At 29.9% G+C, this 16,253-nt stretch overlaps 2 protein-coding genes across 2 annotated transcripts; both read right to left on the reverse strand.

Annotated features, from left to right (window-relative positions):
* Positions 1 to 333: 333 nt before the first annotated feature.
* On the reverse strand, positions 334 to 2,966 carry LOC131609266 (F-box/kelch-repeat protein At3g23880-like). Its single transcript, XM_058880948.1, has 2 exons — positions 1,660 to 2,966; positions 334 to 850 (listed from the first exon to the last, which is right to left on the reverse strand). The coding sequence occupies exon 1, from the start codon at positions 2,955 to 2,957 to the stop codon at positions 1,662 to 1,664; it is 1,296 nt and encodes a 431-aa protein (XP_058736931.1). The 5' UTR covers positions 2,958 to 2,966; the 3' UTR covers positions 334 to 850; positions 1,660 to 1,661.
* A 5,047-nt stretch (positions 2,967 to 8,013) lies between these two features.
* On the reverse strand, positions 8,014 to 12,386 carry LOC131609268 (F-box/kelch-repeat protein At3g23880-like). Its single transcript, XM_058880949.1, has 2 exons — positions 11,087 to 12,386; positions 8,014 to 10,232 (listed from the first exon to the last, which is right to left on the reverse strand). The coding sequence occupies exon 1, from the start codon at positions 12,301 to 12,303 to the stop codon at positions 11,089 to 11,091; it is 1,215 nt and encodes a 404-aa protein (XP_058736932.1). The 5' UTR covers positions 12,304 to 12,386; the 3' UTR covers positions 8,014 to 10,232; positions 11,087 to 11,088.
* Between the last annotated feature and the right edge of the window lie 3,867 nt (positions 12,387 to 16,253).

Here is a 16,253-nt window from a genome sequence, read left to right on the forward strand (position 1 = left end):
TTCATGAGATTCTATGACAATGTAAAACCAAAACAACTCTTATTGCATACTTACATATGATCATCCAAACAATGAGTTTAACAAGGTTGTAAGGACGGCGGGATCCAGTAGAAATCAGAACACACAATTCTGATCTTGTAACTAATAACAGAATAACAAAACACCAATCTGACAATATTGAGAACTTATTCATTATTCATAATCATCTAAACAGTAAGTTTAGTATATTGCTACTTAGAACACCTACAACATGGTTGCTTAGACCATGGGATCTAGTCAACTTAAGAGTATAACAAATAAATCAAGAGGAAAAAAGGAAAAAAGGAACAAAAAGAAAAGAATATCCGGATATAGATTTTCAGTATATCATTAATTGAATCTTGTAAAACTACAACAAGATTTGAATTGTAATGTGAACTGTACCTGTTCTACAAAAAGTGTACTTAAATTACTTATAAAGTTGAAGACTTTCACCTGCCTTTACACAAAAACCAGCAAACTATAACACAGAAAGTTGCTACACTACACATGTTTTCAAAGAAACCTAAAGAGCAACATCAAGAGGGTCATAATGTGCTAAACAAAATGAGTGCTGTAACTTGTTACTGATGAAATTATTCATTGTTCCAATCAGCCTCATCCTTTTTCTTCCAAGCATTCCACCAAGTTCCATCAATAGCGAAATTATTCGTTGTTCCAGTAAGCCCCATCCTTTTTCTTCCAAGCATTCCACCAAGTTCCATCAATAGAGAAATTATTCGTTATTCCAATAAGCCCCATCCTTTTTCTTACAACATTCTACCGAGTTCCATCAATGGCACCTGATGTACTTGAAGTTGGGGTTGTCGATCTACAATTCAAAATGACTTCAATTAAACAGGAGAGTGAAAAAGAAAAACATGAAAATAGAACAAAAATACAAAGGAAAATAAATGAATGGATAGATCTCAAAAGTAGTACAGTTATTTATCTTTGTTGAAAAACAAAAATATTAACTTCAATCATGATGCCCCAGGTGACATGAGGATATAATACTAAATATCATATTCTATAAAAATATCATTATCAAGTAAAGAAATAAAATAATACCACCTCAGGCTGTCTGGCATTAGCATGGAATTGGAACAAGAAGAATATCTAATTGCAATATATATAGATACGAGGGTTCTAAGCAGGCCAATAAGATCACTCAATTAATTCAGCATACCACCTGTACAAAATGTTGAAGTAAATCTAATTTAATCAAAGTTGATTATCTACATCTATAATGAATCTATTCAAGTTTGTTGATGCGCGTCTCATAGATTTGTTTCCCACTTCCACCATTCATTATGTTACATTCAAATTCTTTTCGAACATAAATAATGTACTACTTTGCAAAATGAGGATTATTTCATGCTTAAGCTTAAGACAACCCAATAAAGAATATCCAAGAGAGGATGAATGTCTTCATGGGAGATACATCATCTAGCTACTCAACTCTAAAGAAAATGCATCTTCTGGATTATATTAAACATAAAAACAAAACAAATTCATTTCATAAGTAATCATTCAACAATCAAATCAAAATCATCGTAAGAAAACAATCACACGACATATTATACGACATACACATATTAACATAAATTCAATCAAGTAATTTTTCAAATAGAAACTTACTTTCAACGAATAGAAACCAAACTTTCAACATAATCCTTGCAAAAGGCCCATCGCGGTTTATTGGTAACTATCTCTACTCTATTATTTGTCCAATCATAGATAATAGCTAGCAGGTCTCGCTTGTTTGCCAATACCAAAGTATTCATATCCTGAGAAATGTGCAACGGCAACCAGCATCCAATGTGTTGAAGATTTTGATATTTAATTCTATAGAGTTGAGTCCAAGACTCTCCAACCCCAAACTCCTTCATCTGCCATATAACCAAACAAGTCTGTTTGAAATCATGACAAAAACAAAGAGACTCCAGCAACACAGAAATAGTCGGCTCAATCAACGGCACTTCCTCCAAACCCTGCGGAGGCATTAACTCCACGTGTCTCTCAGCACCCAAATCAAGCGAAATGATCACAAATTGATCAAGAATAATATCACTACTATGATAAAACCTATCCGCAGAGTAACAATTTTGTAGCGCCAGCCAATTAAGACTCCCATTCAAATAAACACCATGATTCTCACTTGGAAGAGTTAACCGGAGAGGTCCAACCGGAAAACCTTGAATATCTCCCCAAACATTATCCTTCAAACTAAAAACTCTCACCTCTGTTCTCAATTGAGTTTCGTTGTCACCATTTTCACCACCAATCACTCGTAACGCGGCTACTTTATAATTATCAGTTAAACTATCATAACCAAATGCATATCTAGAGAAAAAATAACGATGCTTGCAATAATCCTTAAAATACCCTAATTTCCTAGATAAAGTACTTGTAGCTGGATTATAGAAATTGAGCCAGCAATCTCTGTAGCTACCGGTGAAACTAGAATAATGAGCAAAACAGAGCAACCCGTTACAAGAACCAACCAACCAGTAATGGACAGTGTCTAACAAAGGATGGAAAGGCTTCTCCGGAACGGTGATAAGAGGATTATCGAGAAAACTGTTGATAGGGAGAGTGACGAAACGGAAATCTGCTACGGATTTTCCTGAGACGAGTGTGAGTTGAGGGTTTTGCTCGGATCGACGGAGATGCATTTTGATAAAGGTGGGATCGGAAATGAGGGAGTTGAAGAACTTACTGACGCTTTTCATTTGCATGAGAGATTTGACGGGAAGGAAGGAGAGGACTTCTGCCATGATTTCGTCGGGGAGGATAGGTGGTGACGACGGAGAGCTGGGCGGACGGCGAGATTGAGAGGGACGGAGATCCATTTTCGCGTGAGGAAAGTGGCGGAGATGGAGACTCGATGGATTGAAAGTTGGATAGCTGTACTGTGTGCTGTGCCTGTACCACATTTGTCCTTTTTTTTTATAGAAAGTTGTTTTAATGTTCTAGAATAAAAATAATTTAAAAATATATATTAATTATGCAATTATAGAATGAATCTAAAAATGTTATAGATAAGATCAAACAAAACAATTATTTAATTATTTTAAAATTATAAACATTAATACCTTTTACCTAAAATTTTGTTAAAATTCATGAGTATTTAAAAATTTACCTATGAAAGTAGAATCTTAAGCACTAAGTTTAAAAACTTAAAAATGTATAATTTATTATTGAAAATAATATTTTGACTTAATTTTAAAAGAATATTTTTATATTTAATTATTTAACTAATATTTTAAGTGTAAGAGTTAAAATTAACAACAACAAAAAAATAGTTATAAAAAACGTTTATTAAAGAATATTTATAATGAGATTGAAAGAATTTTTTTCTTTTTTATCAAAGATTGAGAGAATATTTATCTCAACATGAACTTTAAGCACTATAACAATGAACTTATTTAATGATAGAAATCCCTATTTATTTGTCAAAAGAAATTAGGCATTGCAATAGGAAGGGATGGAGCGAATTTAAGCATTATCAATTGTTGGAACGAAATCTGTTCATATTTTTTGAATTTTGATGATAATAAAGTACTTAAAGAACAATACCGTCTAATATCATTTGCTTAAGTGTGCATGATCATTAAGCTGGTATTTAACTTAAAGAAGCAAAATAATTCAGATTCTAATTGATCAGAATTTGGTTTTCAAATGGAACCTCGGCACCAAAATTGACTTAGACTCTGATAAGCTAGAGATGCAATACAACACCTTTTGGTCTGTACTCTGTGTAAAATTAGCTCCATCTTGTCAAACTACCAGAATTATGGAGAAAGTCAATTAGAAGTTTTAGAACAAGGCTCAAGGTTGTATGAAACGTTTTCTTTTGTCTACTCTAGCATGCCTAGGGACGCCACACTTGAGAAAGACATAATGGATAAAGAGTTTACTCAGAAGATGAAAGTCCTAATCGTACCATTCCAACGTCTCTCTCTCTTCGAAACCGCTTCTTCAGCAAAGAAACTTGTACAAGAAAGCTTCCAACGTCTCTTTTGTTCTCTGAGTTCTCTCTATATAAGGAGCAAAAGACTCAAAAGAAGACAACAACAAGAATACATACAACAAAGAACATGAAATGTTTCGCGCTCTAAGTTTCATACATAATTGTTGTACTGTACATAGATATGAGAGTTTATTACACATGTATATCAAAGAAATCCCAAGTAACAAGATCTTTGCTTGTGTTGTATAATTTGTACCTCTAATTGTATATGAGGTACATCTTGTTGTAATCCTAAACAATTTTTTTAGAATTTGTAAAAGTTTCAAACGGTGTGTTTGAGCAAGGAAAACTCAAACTGAGTGTTTGAGCAAGGAAGTCTCTTTTAAATGTGATTGAGCAAGAAAGTCCTGAACTGTGAGTTTAGGAAAGAAAGTCTCTTTTAGTTGTTATTGAGCAAGGATGTCCTGAACGGGCGTGTTTAGGAAAGCAAGTCTCTTTCAGAATGATTAAGCATAAAGTCTTAGACTGGTGTGTCTAAGCAAGTTGTAATAAGGTTCTAATTATAGTGAAAAGCTCTTGTGTGACAAGGGGATTGAACTACTCTCTTTATAGAGGAACCAGAATAATTCTTGTGTAAGATTTACTTATTGCTTCAGCACTTTAATTTATTTCGTTGTTGCTTCTCTAGCTTAGAATTTGAACTTGGTCAGATTTAGAAGTTGTTGTTTTGAAAAAGGCAAAAGTTATCAAATGCACAATTCAGCCCCTCATTCTTGTGTATTTTTCTCACCTTTTTTGGTATCATAGCATCGTATGTGCTTAATACTTAACAGTGGTAAAAAAAAAAGATCCTAAAGAGAAAAGTGTACTATATGGGGAATATTGATGATAGCCATGTTACTGGCACTAGTATTCCACATGATTATAGTGCTTCTGAAAAGAGTCAATATTCTGCTAAACCGCCTTCATTCAGTGTTGATTCAACTCACTTTGAATGGTAGGAGAGAAAAATAAACACACATTATTGGGTTTGATGATGATCTTTGGGATATCCTTGAGGATGACATATATATTCAAGTAAATGGTGTGAGAATGTTTGCTGACATAAAACTTCTCGCACCAGCTCAAAAGAAAGTGTACAAAAAACACCACATAGTAAGAGATATTATTGTTGTACCTCACTCTTAATACATAAAGATCTTAGATAAATCAACTTCCAAGATTATCTTTGAAATCATTATGTGCTACCTGTGAAACTAATCAGCAGGTGAAAGAATCTAAGGCCAATATTCTAGTTCAACAGTATGAATTCTTCAAAATTAAGGATGATGAAGATATTGAAACCATGATCTTAAGGTTTCAAATTCTTGTATCACGCCTTCAGGTTTTGAACAAGAGTTATACTTCTGCAGATCATGTCAAGATGATTCTAAGGAGTCTTCCTGTGAGATTCAGACCTAAAGGTACAGCTATTCAGGAAGTTAAAGACCTGAATACTTTAAGTCTTGAAAGTCTTATTAGCAACCTTCAGAGCCATGAAATGGAACTGAATAGAGACGAGCCTGTGAAGATATCCAAATCACTGGCTTTAAAATATGCTGCTAAGAAATCTAGTGGTAAAGCTTCTAGATCCCAAGAGTCAATAAATCAGAAAAAGATTATGATGAAGGAGTTTCTGATGATAACCCAGATGATGAGGAAATGGCATTATCATTAAGAGATTTCAACATCTAGCCAAAAGGAAAAAGAGATTCTATGGTAGTAGTAATGGCTTCATAGAATCTAGTTCAAGAGACAAAAATGATGACCAAAAGATATGCTACAACTGCAACAAACCTGGTCTTCAAATTTAATTGTTCTGATCTATAGAAGGACAAGTCAAAGAAAGGAAGCTTTTAGAATGACAATTTCATAAACAAATTCAAGAAAAGTCTAATTGCAACATGGGATGAACTTGAAAATGAAGGAAGTTCTGACAAAGATGAAGGATAAGTAAATCTAGTGTTAATGGCTCTCACATCATCTGATGTAGAATCTAAATCCTACTCTAGTTCAAAATTAGACGAAGAAATTGAGGTATTTTCTAACTTATCTCGTTCTGATCTTATTTCCTTCATTCAAGACCTCATGAATCGTTGCAAAGACAAAGCAAGACACATGAAAATCTTATAAAGAGATCATGATCTTTTGAAAGAAGAGTTAAAAATGTCTCAAGACAAATTTGAATCTCTTGAAAAAGATCATAAGGCTCTCTTAGATAAAGCTTCTGATAAAACAATATATGAGCATGAAGCGGCTCTTCAAAGTTTTATCACAACAGGTCTTGAGATAACTAAACTTGCTTCCATGATCTATGGAATATATAAGAGCAAAGGAGAATATGGGTTATAATGAAGAATGCTTCAATGTTCAACTTCTAAAGAAATCCTCATATCCTTCTTCTTCAAGCAATGCTCAAACAACGCTAAAAATTTATTTTGTGTCTGCTTTTGGTAAAGGTAAAAATCTAACCCAATCAAAATCTAACATTGCTGATTTAAAAGAGTTGAATAAATCTACACATGAGACCTCAAAATCAAGAGTTCCGAAGAAGTCAATTCTCAAAAATCTGTAATTAAAGGTTAAGTATAAATTTTGAGTGCTACTAAAGAAGAAACTTTACTTGATTAATATAAGTCTATTATTTAATTTATATTTTGTATCTTAATTTATTTATTACTTTATATTTTCTGCACTGTTATCTTATTGAATATATATTTGATTTAATTTAGATATCATTGAACATGTTGTTTAAAAGAATGTTGTTTTATGTCTATTCACATGACTTTATATTTAAAATTTAGGAACAATGATTCATTGTATTTTGTGGGGTGATTTTGACTATGCATCAATTTATGGAGAGCCGCCAATCATCCAAGTTAGTTGTCATGATACTTCAACTTTGCAAGTTGAAAATATACTTTGGTTAGTAATGATTTTGGTTAGTAATGATTTTGGTTAGTAATAATTTTTTATGATCTTATATTATAGTTAGTATTAAATTTGTGTAATTAAATTTAATAGAGTTGTTTTAGTATTAACTAATGATACTATTTTTATAATAAGGGGTTATGAGAGTATCTAACACTTTTTGTGGAATTAAATTAATGTTGAATGATGATGTGTTAGATATTGTTGAGTATAGATTCAAGTAAGTTGATCAATAAGTTGAACATATTATAATTTGGGAAGAAAAAATATGTTCACCAAGTTTAAACTTATTAGCTTATATTTACTAAATTTATAGGATGAATGAGACTGAAGTTAAGTTGAACTCACTCAACTTATTATTCAAATGAGTGGTCCAACAATAGTTTCTTTATAAGATGATTTGATGCAAACAACGAGGATGACCATTGATGTTTGATTGAATTGTCAGCATTGTTTCTTTTGAACTTTCAAATCACAAATTAAGATCTAAAGTTGGAGTTCCGGTCTTACTACTGAGAAATATAGACATATCTTTAGGATTGTGTAATGGCATCCGGTTGATAATTACAAAAATGGTAATGCATGTGCTTGAAGAAAAAATTATATCTAATAGAAATATTGGTGAGAAAATTTGTATTCCACAATTATCAGTGATTCCTTCAAATAAAAGACTTCCTTTCAAATTTCAGCATCAGCAATTTCCATTGATTGTTTCATTCACTATGACTATCAAAAAGAGTAAAGGTTAGTCACTTAAACATGTTGGAGTGTATCTGATCTAATCAATTTTCTTTCATGGATAACTATACTATGACTATCAAAAAGAGTAAAGATTAGTCACTTAAACATGTTGGAGTGTATCTGATCTAATCAATTTTCTTTCATGGATAACTATATGTTACACTATCTAGAGTTACTTCAAGAATAGACTCAAAGATATTAATAACTGACGATGTAGGTGAAGATTCAAATGTAACTCAAAATGTAGTTTACAAAAGAGTTTAATGGTAGTGCACTGACAGTGTAAACTAACTTTACACATACATCCAATCAAAATCCTTACACTTGTCATGTCATATTAGTTTTTTTGAATTAAAATTATGTTTTAATTGGATACATGGTTGTGATTGGTTGACAGTGTAAATATATTTTACACTGTCAGTGCATATTCCTTTTTCTCTTTACAAAAAGTGTTTCAGAATATTAAAAGTTAGTAGATTATTTAAATAAAACAATGTAATTTTTTATATGATATTTAAAACTTTTCTATTTTTATTTATGCGTTATTTCATTCCGCAGAACTATTTGTTTCATTCATGAGATTGCATTTAATTTTTATTTACAAGTTTCAGTAAGATTATCAATAAAAGCAAGTTTGACCCCCACCCCCACCCAATTTGTTTTACCATTTTTCTGTACATCATTCTTTTGCACAATATTGAACTAGTCAAATATTTAAAAGCACAATTCTATTCCCAAGCACTTCACAATCTCCTTCCACAATTTGGAAAATGTCAGATACTTGAATACCTCAAACAAAAGTTGAACAAGTTATTCATGATGCAACTATTCTTATAAAAGAAAGTATATCACTTTTTAAGTTTAACTTCAAAGTTTAACTTCAAAACTCTACTGTATGTATTATATACTATTACACTACTCACAAGCATGGTTATGAAATTGAGTAAGTTTAATTGGAATTAAGCTAACCAGAGGCTCTCCTGCGAGCACAGACAAAGTAATGAGATTCTATAACAAGGTAAAAACAAAACAACTCTTATTGCATACTTACATATGATCATCCAACCAATGAGTTTAATACATTGAAACTTAGAACATCTTTAACAAGGTTGCCTAGACCGCGAAATCTAGTAGAGATCAGAACATGCAATTCTCATCTAGTAACTGTAACGGAATAACTCAACACTAAACTCACATAATATTAAAAGAAGTTGTTCATCATCTATATATAATATTAAAAGAATCATAAGCATTATAAACAAACACGTCTCTCTACAGTGTAATCAGTTTCAATCAATGAAATCATTCTTTCACTTTTACATAATATGAATTCCTCTTTCTCTCGGCACTTCCTAATTCATAGTTACATCAATACCACTCATTCATAGGGCTCCAGAAAATCATCAAGTTACTGCATTCCCCATTCAATAATTAAAGCACCCGTAAGCAAAAGCAAATACTGAAAGGTCGTGTCCTATAAATTTTTAACATATTACTAACAAAGAACACTTTTATCAGACAATTAAATAATGCAGAAAAAAATATGGACGTGACCAAGTCCTAAATCTTCTAAACAGCAAATTCTTCCACACAGTATCCAAACAACTAAAAATTCTTAGCCCGACACTCAAGGGAGCGGTTATGAAATGAAGCAAGTTTAATTGGAGCCAAGTTAATCAGAGCCTCCCATGCAAACAAATGAAAAAGAAGACTCTATAAGCAATGTAAAAACAAAACAAGCCTTTTCACATAATTACCAATAATCATCTAAACAGTAAGTTTAGTATATTGCAACGTTTTTTATTTGTGATTGATGAGGGCCGGAGCCCGAAAAAGAAGAGAGTTACACAGTCCTCATAGAGGAACTCCCAATTTTATCCGCTACATAATGCACCACAACATCTTGAGGGCAATTATCAAAATAAGCTGAACCTATTCTATTACTACTTCCCATTTTAGGAAGAGTTGGCACTGCAATTCGCCTCTCGATACACATGAAAAATGCAAAACTCCAACACTTTTTGAAGCTCCCTTATGATAAGCTGAAGTAAATTCGTACCTGCTCCCAAGTGTCTTAGTGAATCCCTGAATCCAAGTGTCATCACTGCTCCTCATTAAGCCTCCACAGCTTGCCAAGCCAGCATGATTTACTGACCCATCCGAGTTGAGAGTTGTCCAGTCACCACTAACAGGACTCCAATGAACTTGCTTCACCTCTTTCTTCCTTGCTGCAATCTTGTTGTTCAGCTCTAAGCTCCTAAAGTAATACTGCACCTTATCCTCAATATCTTTTGCTAAGTTATGCGGCATGACACAATCATCCACATACATTCTTTGGCTCCTCCAATACCAAAGCAAGTGATAAGTTGTAGCCCCCAAAGCCTTCCAATTACCACTCTAGTTATTGCTGATGTCCCTGATGAAATTATCCATTGTTCCATTAAGCATCATCCTTTTTCTTCCAAGCACTCCACCATGTTCTATCAATACTATAGCACCAGATGTGCTTGAATTTGGGGTTGTTGATCTATAATTCAAAACGACTACAGTTAAACAAGAGAGTGAAAAATAAAAACAGGAAAATAGAACAAAAGTAAAAAGTAAAATAAATGAATGGATAGATCACAAAAGTAAAGCTATTTATCTTTGTTGAAAAACAAAATATTAGCTTCAATCAAGATGATACGGGTGACACGAGGTTATAATACAAAAAATTAGATTCTATACAAATATCATTATCAAGTAAAGAAATAAAATAATAATACATCTGGTGGCATTAGCATGGATGTCGAATTGGAACAAGAAGAATATCTAATTTCAAAACATATATTTATAATTAAAATATACATAGATACGAGAGTTCTAAGCAGGGATATAAGATCACTCAAATAAATCAGCATACCACTTGTACAAAATGTAATTTAGTCAAAGTTGAAACTTAACTCTTCTTATCTACCAATATATCTACAAATATAATGAATCCATTCAAGTTTGCTGATGTGCATCTCGTAAATTTGTTTCCCACTTTGACCTTTCATTACGTTCATTCAAGTTCTTTTCAAACTTAAATAATGGATTACATTCCAAAATGAGGATTATTTCATGCTTAATCTGTGTTTAAAATGTTTTCAAGACCAACCCAATAAAGAATATCCAAAAGAGGATGAATGTCTTCTTGGGAGATACATGTTCTAGCTACTCCAATCTAAAGAAAATGCATCTTCTATCTTATGATAAACATTAAACCAAACCAAATTCATTCAATCAGTAAGCATTCAACAATCAAATCAAAGTCATCATAAGAAAATAATCACAATATGTTATACAACATACACATACTAACATAAATTCAATCAAGTAAATCTTCAAATAGAAACTTACTTTCATCGAACTGAAACCAAACTTTCAACATAATCCTTGCAAAAGGCCCATCTCGGTTTATTGGTAACTATCTCTACTCTATTATTTTCCCAATCATATATAGCTAGCAGGCCTCGCTTGTTTGCCAATACCAAAGTATTCTTATTCTCATAAATGTGCAAAGGCAACCAGCATCCAGTGTGTTGAAGATTTTGATATTTAATTCTATAGAGTTGAGTCCAAGACTCTCCAACCCCAAATTCCTTCATCTGCCATATAACCAAACAAGTTTGTTTGAAATCATAACAAAAACAAAGAGACTCCATTAACATAGAAATAGTCGGCTCAATAAGCGGCACTTCATCCAAACCGCGAGGCGGCATTAACTGCACATGTCTCTCAGCACCCAAATCAAGTGAAATGATCACAAATTGATCAAGAGTAATATCATAACTATGATAAAACCTATCCGCAGAGTAACAATTACGCAGCGCCAGCCAATTAAGACTACCATTTAAATAAACACCATGGTTCTCACTTGGAAGAGTTAACCGGAGAGGACCAACCGGAAAATCTTGAATATCTCTCCAAACATTATCAGCCACACTAAAAACTCTCACCTGTGTTCTCAATTGAGTTTCAGTGTCACCAATTTCTTCGTCACCACCAACCACTCGTAAAGCGACTACTTTATAATTATCAGTTAAATTATCATAACCAAATGCATATCTAGAGAAGAAATAACGATGCTTGCAATAATCCTTAAAATGGCCTAATTTCTTAGATAAAGCATTTGTAGCTGGATTATAGAAATTGAGCCAGCAATCTCTATAACTATTAGTGAAACTATCATAATGAGCAAAACAGAGCAATCCGTTACAAGAACCAACCAACCAGTAATGGACAGTATCCAACAACTGATGGAAAGGCTTCTCCGGAATGGTGATCAGAGGATTGTCGAGAAAACTGTTTATAGGGAGAGTGACGAAACGGAAATCTGCTACGGAATTTCCAGAGACGAGTGTGAGTTGAGGGTTTCGAGCGGATCGACGGAGATGAATTTTGATAAAGGTGGGATCGGAAATGAGGGAGTTGAAGAACTTACTAACACATTTCATTTGAATGAGAGATTTGACAGGAAGGAAGGAGAGGACTTCCGCCATGATTTCGTCGGGGAGGATTGGCGGTGACGACGGCGAGCTGGGCGGCCGACGGGTTTGAGAGAGAGGGAGATCCATTTTCTCGTGACGGAACTGACGGAGTTGGAGACTCGTTGAATTGAAAAATGAATTGCTGTACTGAATGCTATGCCAGTGGTTGTGACAACATTTGTCTTCTTTTTTTTTATTTATAGTAAACAATTTTTATTCTAGAATGAAAAATAATTAAATATAAAAAGAGTGAACACTCTAATGACATTGAAATTAGGTGGATACTTATCCATTATTCATACAACATAATCTCACTTTTTATAATAATTTATTTATATTTACTTTATTTAACTAAAATTCATAGAATATTTATCTCAAATCAATATACTTATTCATTATTTCATTCTTTATTATAACAAAATTTATTGAATAATTCTAATTTTCAAGATATTATTTCACTTTTATAATATTTATTTTATGTTTACTTTATTTAACTAAAATTCATATAGTAGTTATCTTCATATACTTATCCATTATTTCATGCTTTATTATACTAAAATTCATTGAATAATCCTCATTTTCAAGATATTATTTTACTTTTTATAATAATTTAATTATATTTACTTTATTTAACAAAAATTCATAGAATATTATCTAATATACTTATCCGTTATTTCATGCTTTATTATACTAAAATTCATTGAATAGGTCTCATTTTTAAGATATTATTTCCCTTTTATAATAATTTATTTATTTATTTTACTTTATTTAACTAAAATTCATTTAATATTATCTCAAGATACTTATATATTATTTTGTGCTTTATTATACTAAAATTAATTGAATAATCCTCATTTTCAAGATATAATTTCACCTTTTACAATATTTTATTTAGATTTACTTTATTAGACTAAAATTCATACAATATTACCTCAATATACTTACCTATTATTACATGTTTTATTATACTAAAATTCATAAAATAATCCATATTTTCAAGATATTATTTCACTTTTAATAATAGTTTATTCATATTTACTTTATTAAACAAAAATTCATAAAATATTATTTCAATATACTTATCCATTATCTCGTGGTTTATTATACTAAAATTCATTGAATAATCCTCATTTCAAGATATTATTTCACTTTCTATAATAATTTATTTATATTTATTTTATTTATCTGTTATTCATTCTTAAAAATTTAAATATATATATATATATATATATATATATATATATATATATATATATATATATATATATATTAATATTAATAAATAATTTATGTTTATCCAAATTCGAATCTAAAATTTTGAAAGGAGTACACTCTCAAAACACAAACACATGCCACACAACTAAAACTCACCAATACCTAAAATATAACTATAAAAATGGAGTCTTAGGTACAAGTTTAAAAACTCAATATTTAAGACTTATTGTTCCATATAATATTTTGACTTAATTTAAAATGAATATTTTATATTTAATTAATGGATTAATATTCTAACAACAAAAGTTGAAATTAAAATAAAATATCTAAACAAATTTATGATAAAGTATTTATAATGAGATTAAAAGATTATATTATTTTTTGTTTTTGTCAAAGATTGAGAGAATATTTAACTCTGCATAAACTTTGAAAGAAATAAAAGATGAAGTTATTTATTAAATATAGTCCCTCTATATGTTTTAATATTTGAAGTAAATATGTTTTAATATTCTAAAATAACATTTGAAAAGATAAAATTTAAAGTAAATTATGTTTTAATATTCTAAAATAACATTTGAAAAGATCAATTTTGAAGTAAATTATGTTTTAATATTCTAAAATAAAAAATAACTTATGATATAAAAATATTGAACACTCTATTAACATTGAATCTAGTTGGATACTTATCCATCCTCAATTCATGAAATATCATATCATTTTTTTATTCTCTCTTCTCCTATTTTCTATTTACATTTTAAATATATCGAATAATTATTATACTTAGACCATATATAAATTAGATACATTAATTAGTTAATAAAATTAAAAAAATAATATTTTGAGAATTAAATAAGGAGGAAAATAATTTATTTAATTTAAATTTAAATTTTTATTATGTTTTACATGAAAGTATCGATATCCAACTAAAATCCTGAATACCTAAGAGTTTACATATAAAAATAAGCTCTTAGGCGTGATTTTAAAAATTCAATATTTACCAACTACATTAAATATTCCATATATTTGAAAAGTAAATATTTTTTATTAAGTAAATCATGTTTTAATATTCTAAAATGAAAATAATTTGAAATATAAAAATATTGAACACTATAGTAACTATGAGTCAAATACCTATCCATCGCAATACATTTGATCCTATTTATAAAAATAAATTATTTTTTAAATATATTAAATAATTAATATATCCAATAAATTAAATACATTGATTACTCACTAAATTTGTATGGTAAATATTTTTTATTAAGCCAATTATGTTTTAATATTCTAAAACGAAAATATTTGACATATATAAAATATAGAACACTATAGTAACTATGAGTAACACATATATATCCATCTGATTTTATTTATAAAAAATTATTTTTTAAATATATTAAATAATTAATATATCTTATAGATTAAATATATTGATTATTTAATATATTTAAAAATTAAATATTTTTTATAAATAAAATTAAAGGGAGTAAAAATTTATTTATTTTACAATTAAATTTTTTTAAACATTTTGCTAAATGGATTCGTATCCAACTAGAACTTATGAATAATTACGAATTTATCTATAAAAATAGTCTTAGGCCCAAGTTTAAAAATCCATAATTTAAAATTTATTATTAAATCTCATACTTTTACTTATTTTAAAAATAATATTTATATATTTAAATTGAAAAGCAATTATAAAAACATTTATAATAAAATATTTAAAATGAGATTGAAAGAATTTTTTTTATTCAAAGATTGGGAGAATGTTTAACTCCTACGGAATTTGAATATATATATATATATATATATATATATATATATATATATATATATATATATATATATATATATATATATATATATATATATATATATATATATATATATATATATATATATCGCTTAATACCTCGTTTGATATTTTAATTTAATTTTAGATTTCACTTTCATTCCTTATTTAATAAATGTTCGTTTTAAAGTCATTTAAATCAAGTTTTGTTAGTTATATTGGTCTTTTCCGTTAAATTTTGTCAAAATCGGTAAAGTTTGGACGACGTGGCACTCCAATTGATAATAATTTGGTTGAAGTGGAATTATTTTTAATTGACATGAATTAATTTATTATAATATATGAAACAACTTTTTTCTCTTTTCTAAAAAAATCCTAGCCGTTGTACCTCTCTTTCTCTATTCTCGTGGAAACCTCTTATCTTCTCCTTCCCACAAACTCTTCCATCAGCAAACTTCCTATCTTTTATCTTTTTCTCTCTGTGAAGATCCAAACTTTCTCTCTTTTCATTTTTTTCTTTTCCCTTATCTCTTTATCTATTCTCCCTCTCGCTACAACTTGAAAAGTGTTGGTTGAATTTGTTTTTGCAGCTACTACAAAGACCTTCAGATAGACCTTTGAAATTACTCTTAGATATGTCATTTTTGTTTGTTATTTATGTCAAGATTCGACTCGGTCAAGGATTCAATGTTGGATGATTTGTTGTTTCAATGCATTCACCCTAATCCTTATTGTTATCGCTGACAATGTTGGATCTAACTAGCAAGAGAGCATTTATCGAAATTCTTCAAAAGTAAGAAAACATGCATGCTTATAAAGCATATTAGTTAACTCATGAAGTGAAGTTATCACGACTTAGATTTTGTAACTTTTATGAAATTGTAGAAGAATTTTGTATTGATGTTAATTGGTATTGATTTGAGTACAATTAATTCACGTTACCGAATTAATTTTAGTACAATTGTACCATAAACAAATATCAAACTAAGAGATACATGGAATAGAGTTGAATTTGTTCTTGGCTCTAGAGCAC

This window comes from Vicia villosa, linkage group LG6, assembly GCF_029867415.1.
Source record: "Vicia villosa cultivar HV-30 ecotype Madison, WI linkage group LG6, Vvil1.0, whole genome shotgun sequence".
NCBI lineage: Eukaryota > Viridiplantae > Streptophyta > Magnoliopsida > Fabales > Fabaceae > Vicia > Vicia villosa.

Excerpts from the sequence above, each read along its gene's own strand:
- LOC131609266 (XM_058880948.1), bottom strand. The coding sequence starts at position 2,957 with ATGTGGTACAGGCACAGCACACAGTACAGCTATCCAACTTTCAATCCA.
- LOC131609268 (XM_058880949.1), bottom strand. The coding sequence starts at position 12,303 with ATGGATCTCCCTCTCTCTCAAACCCGTCGGCCGCCCAGCTCGCCGTCG.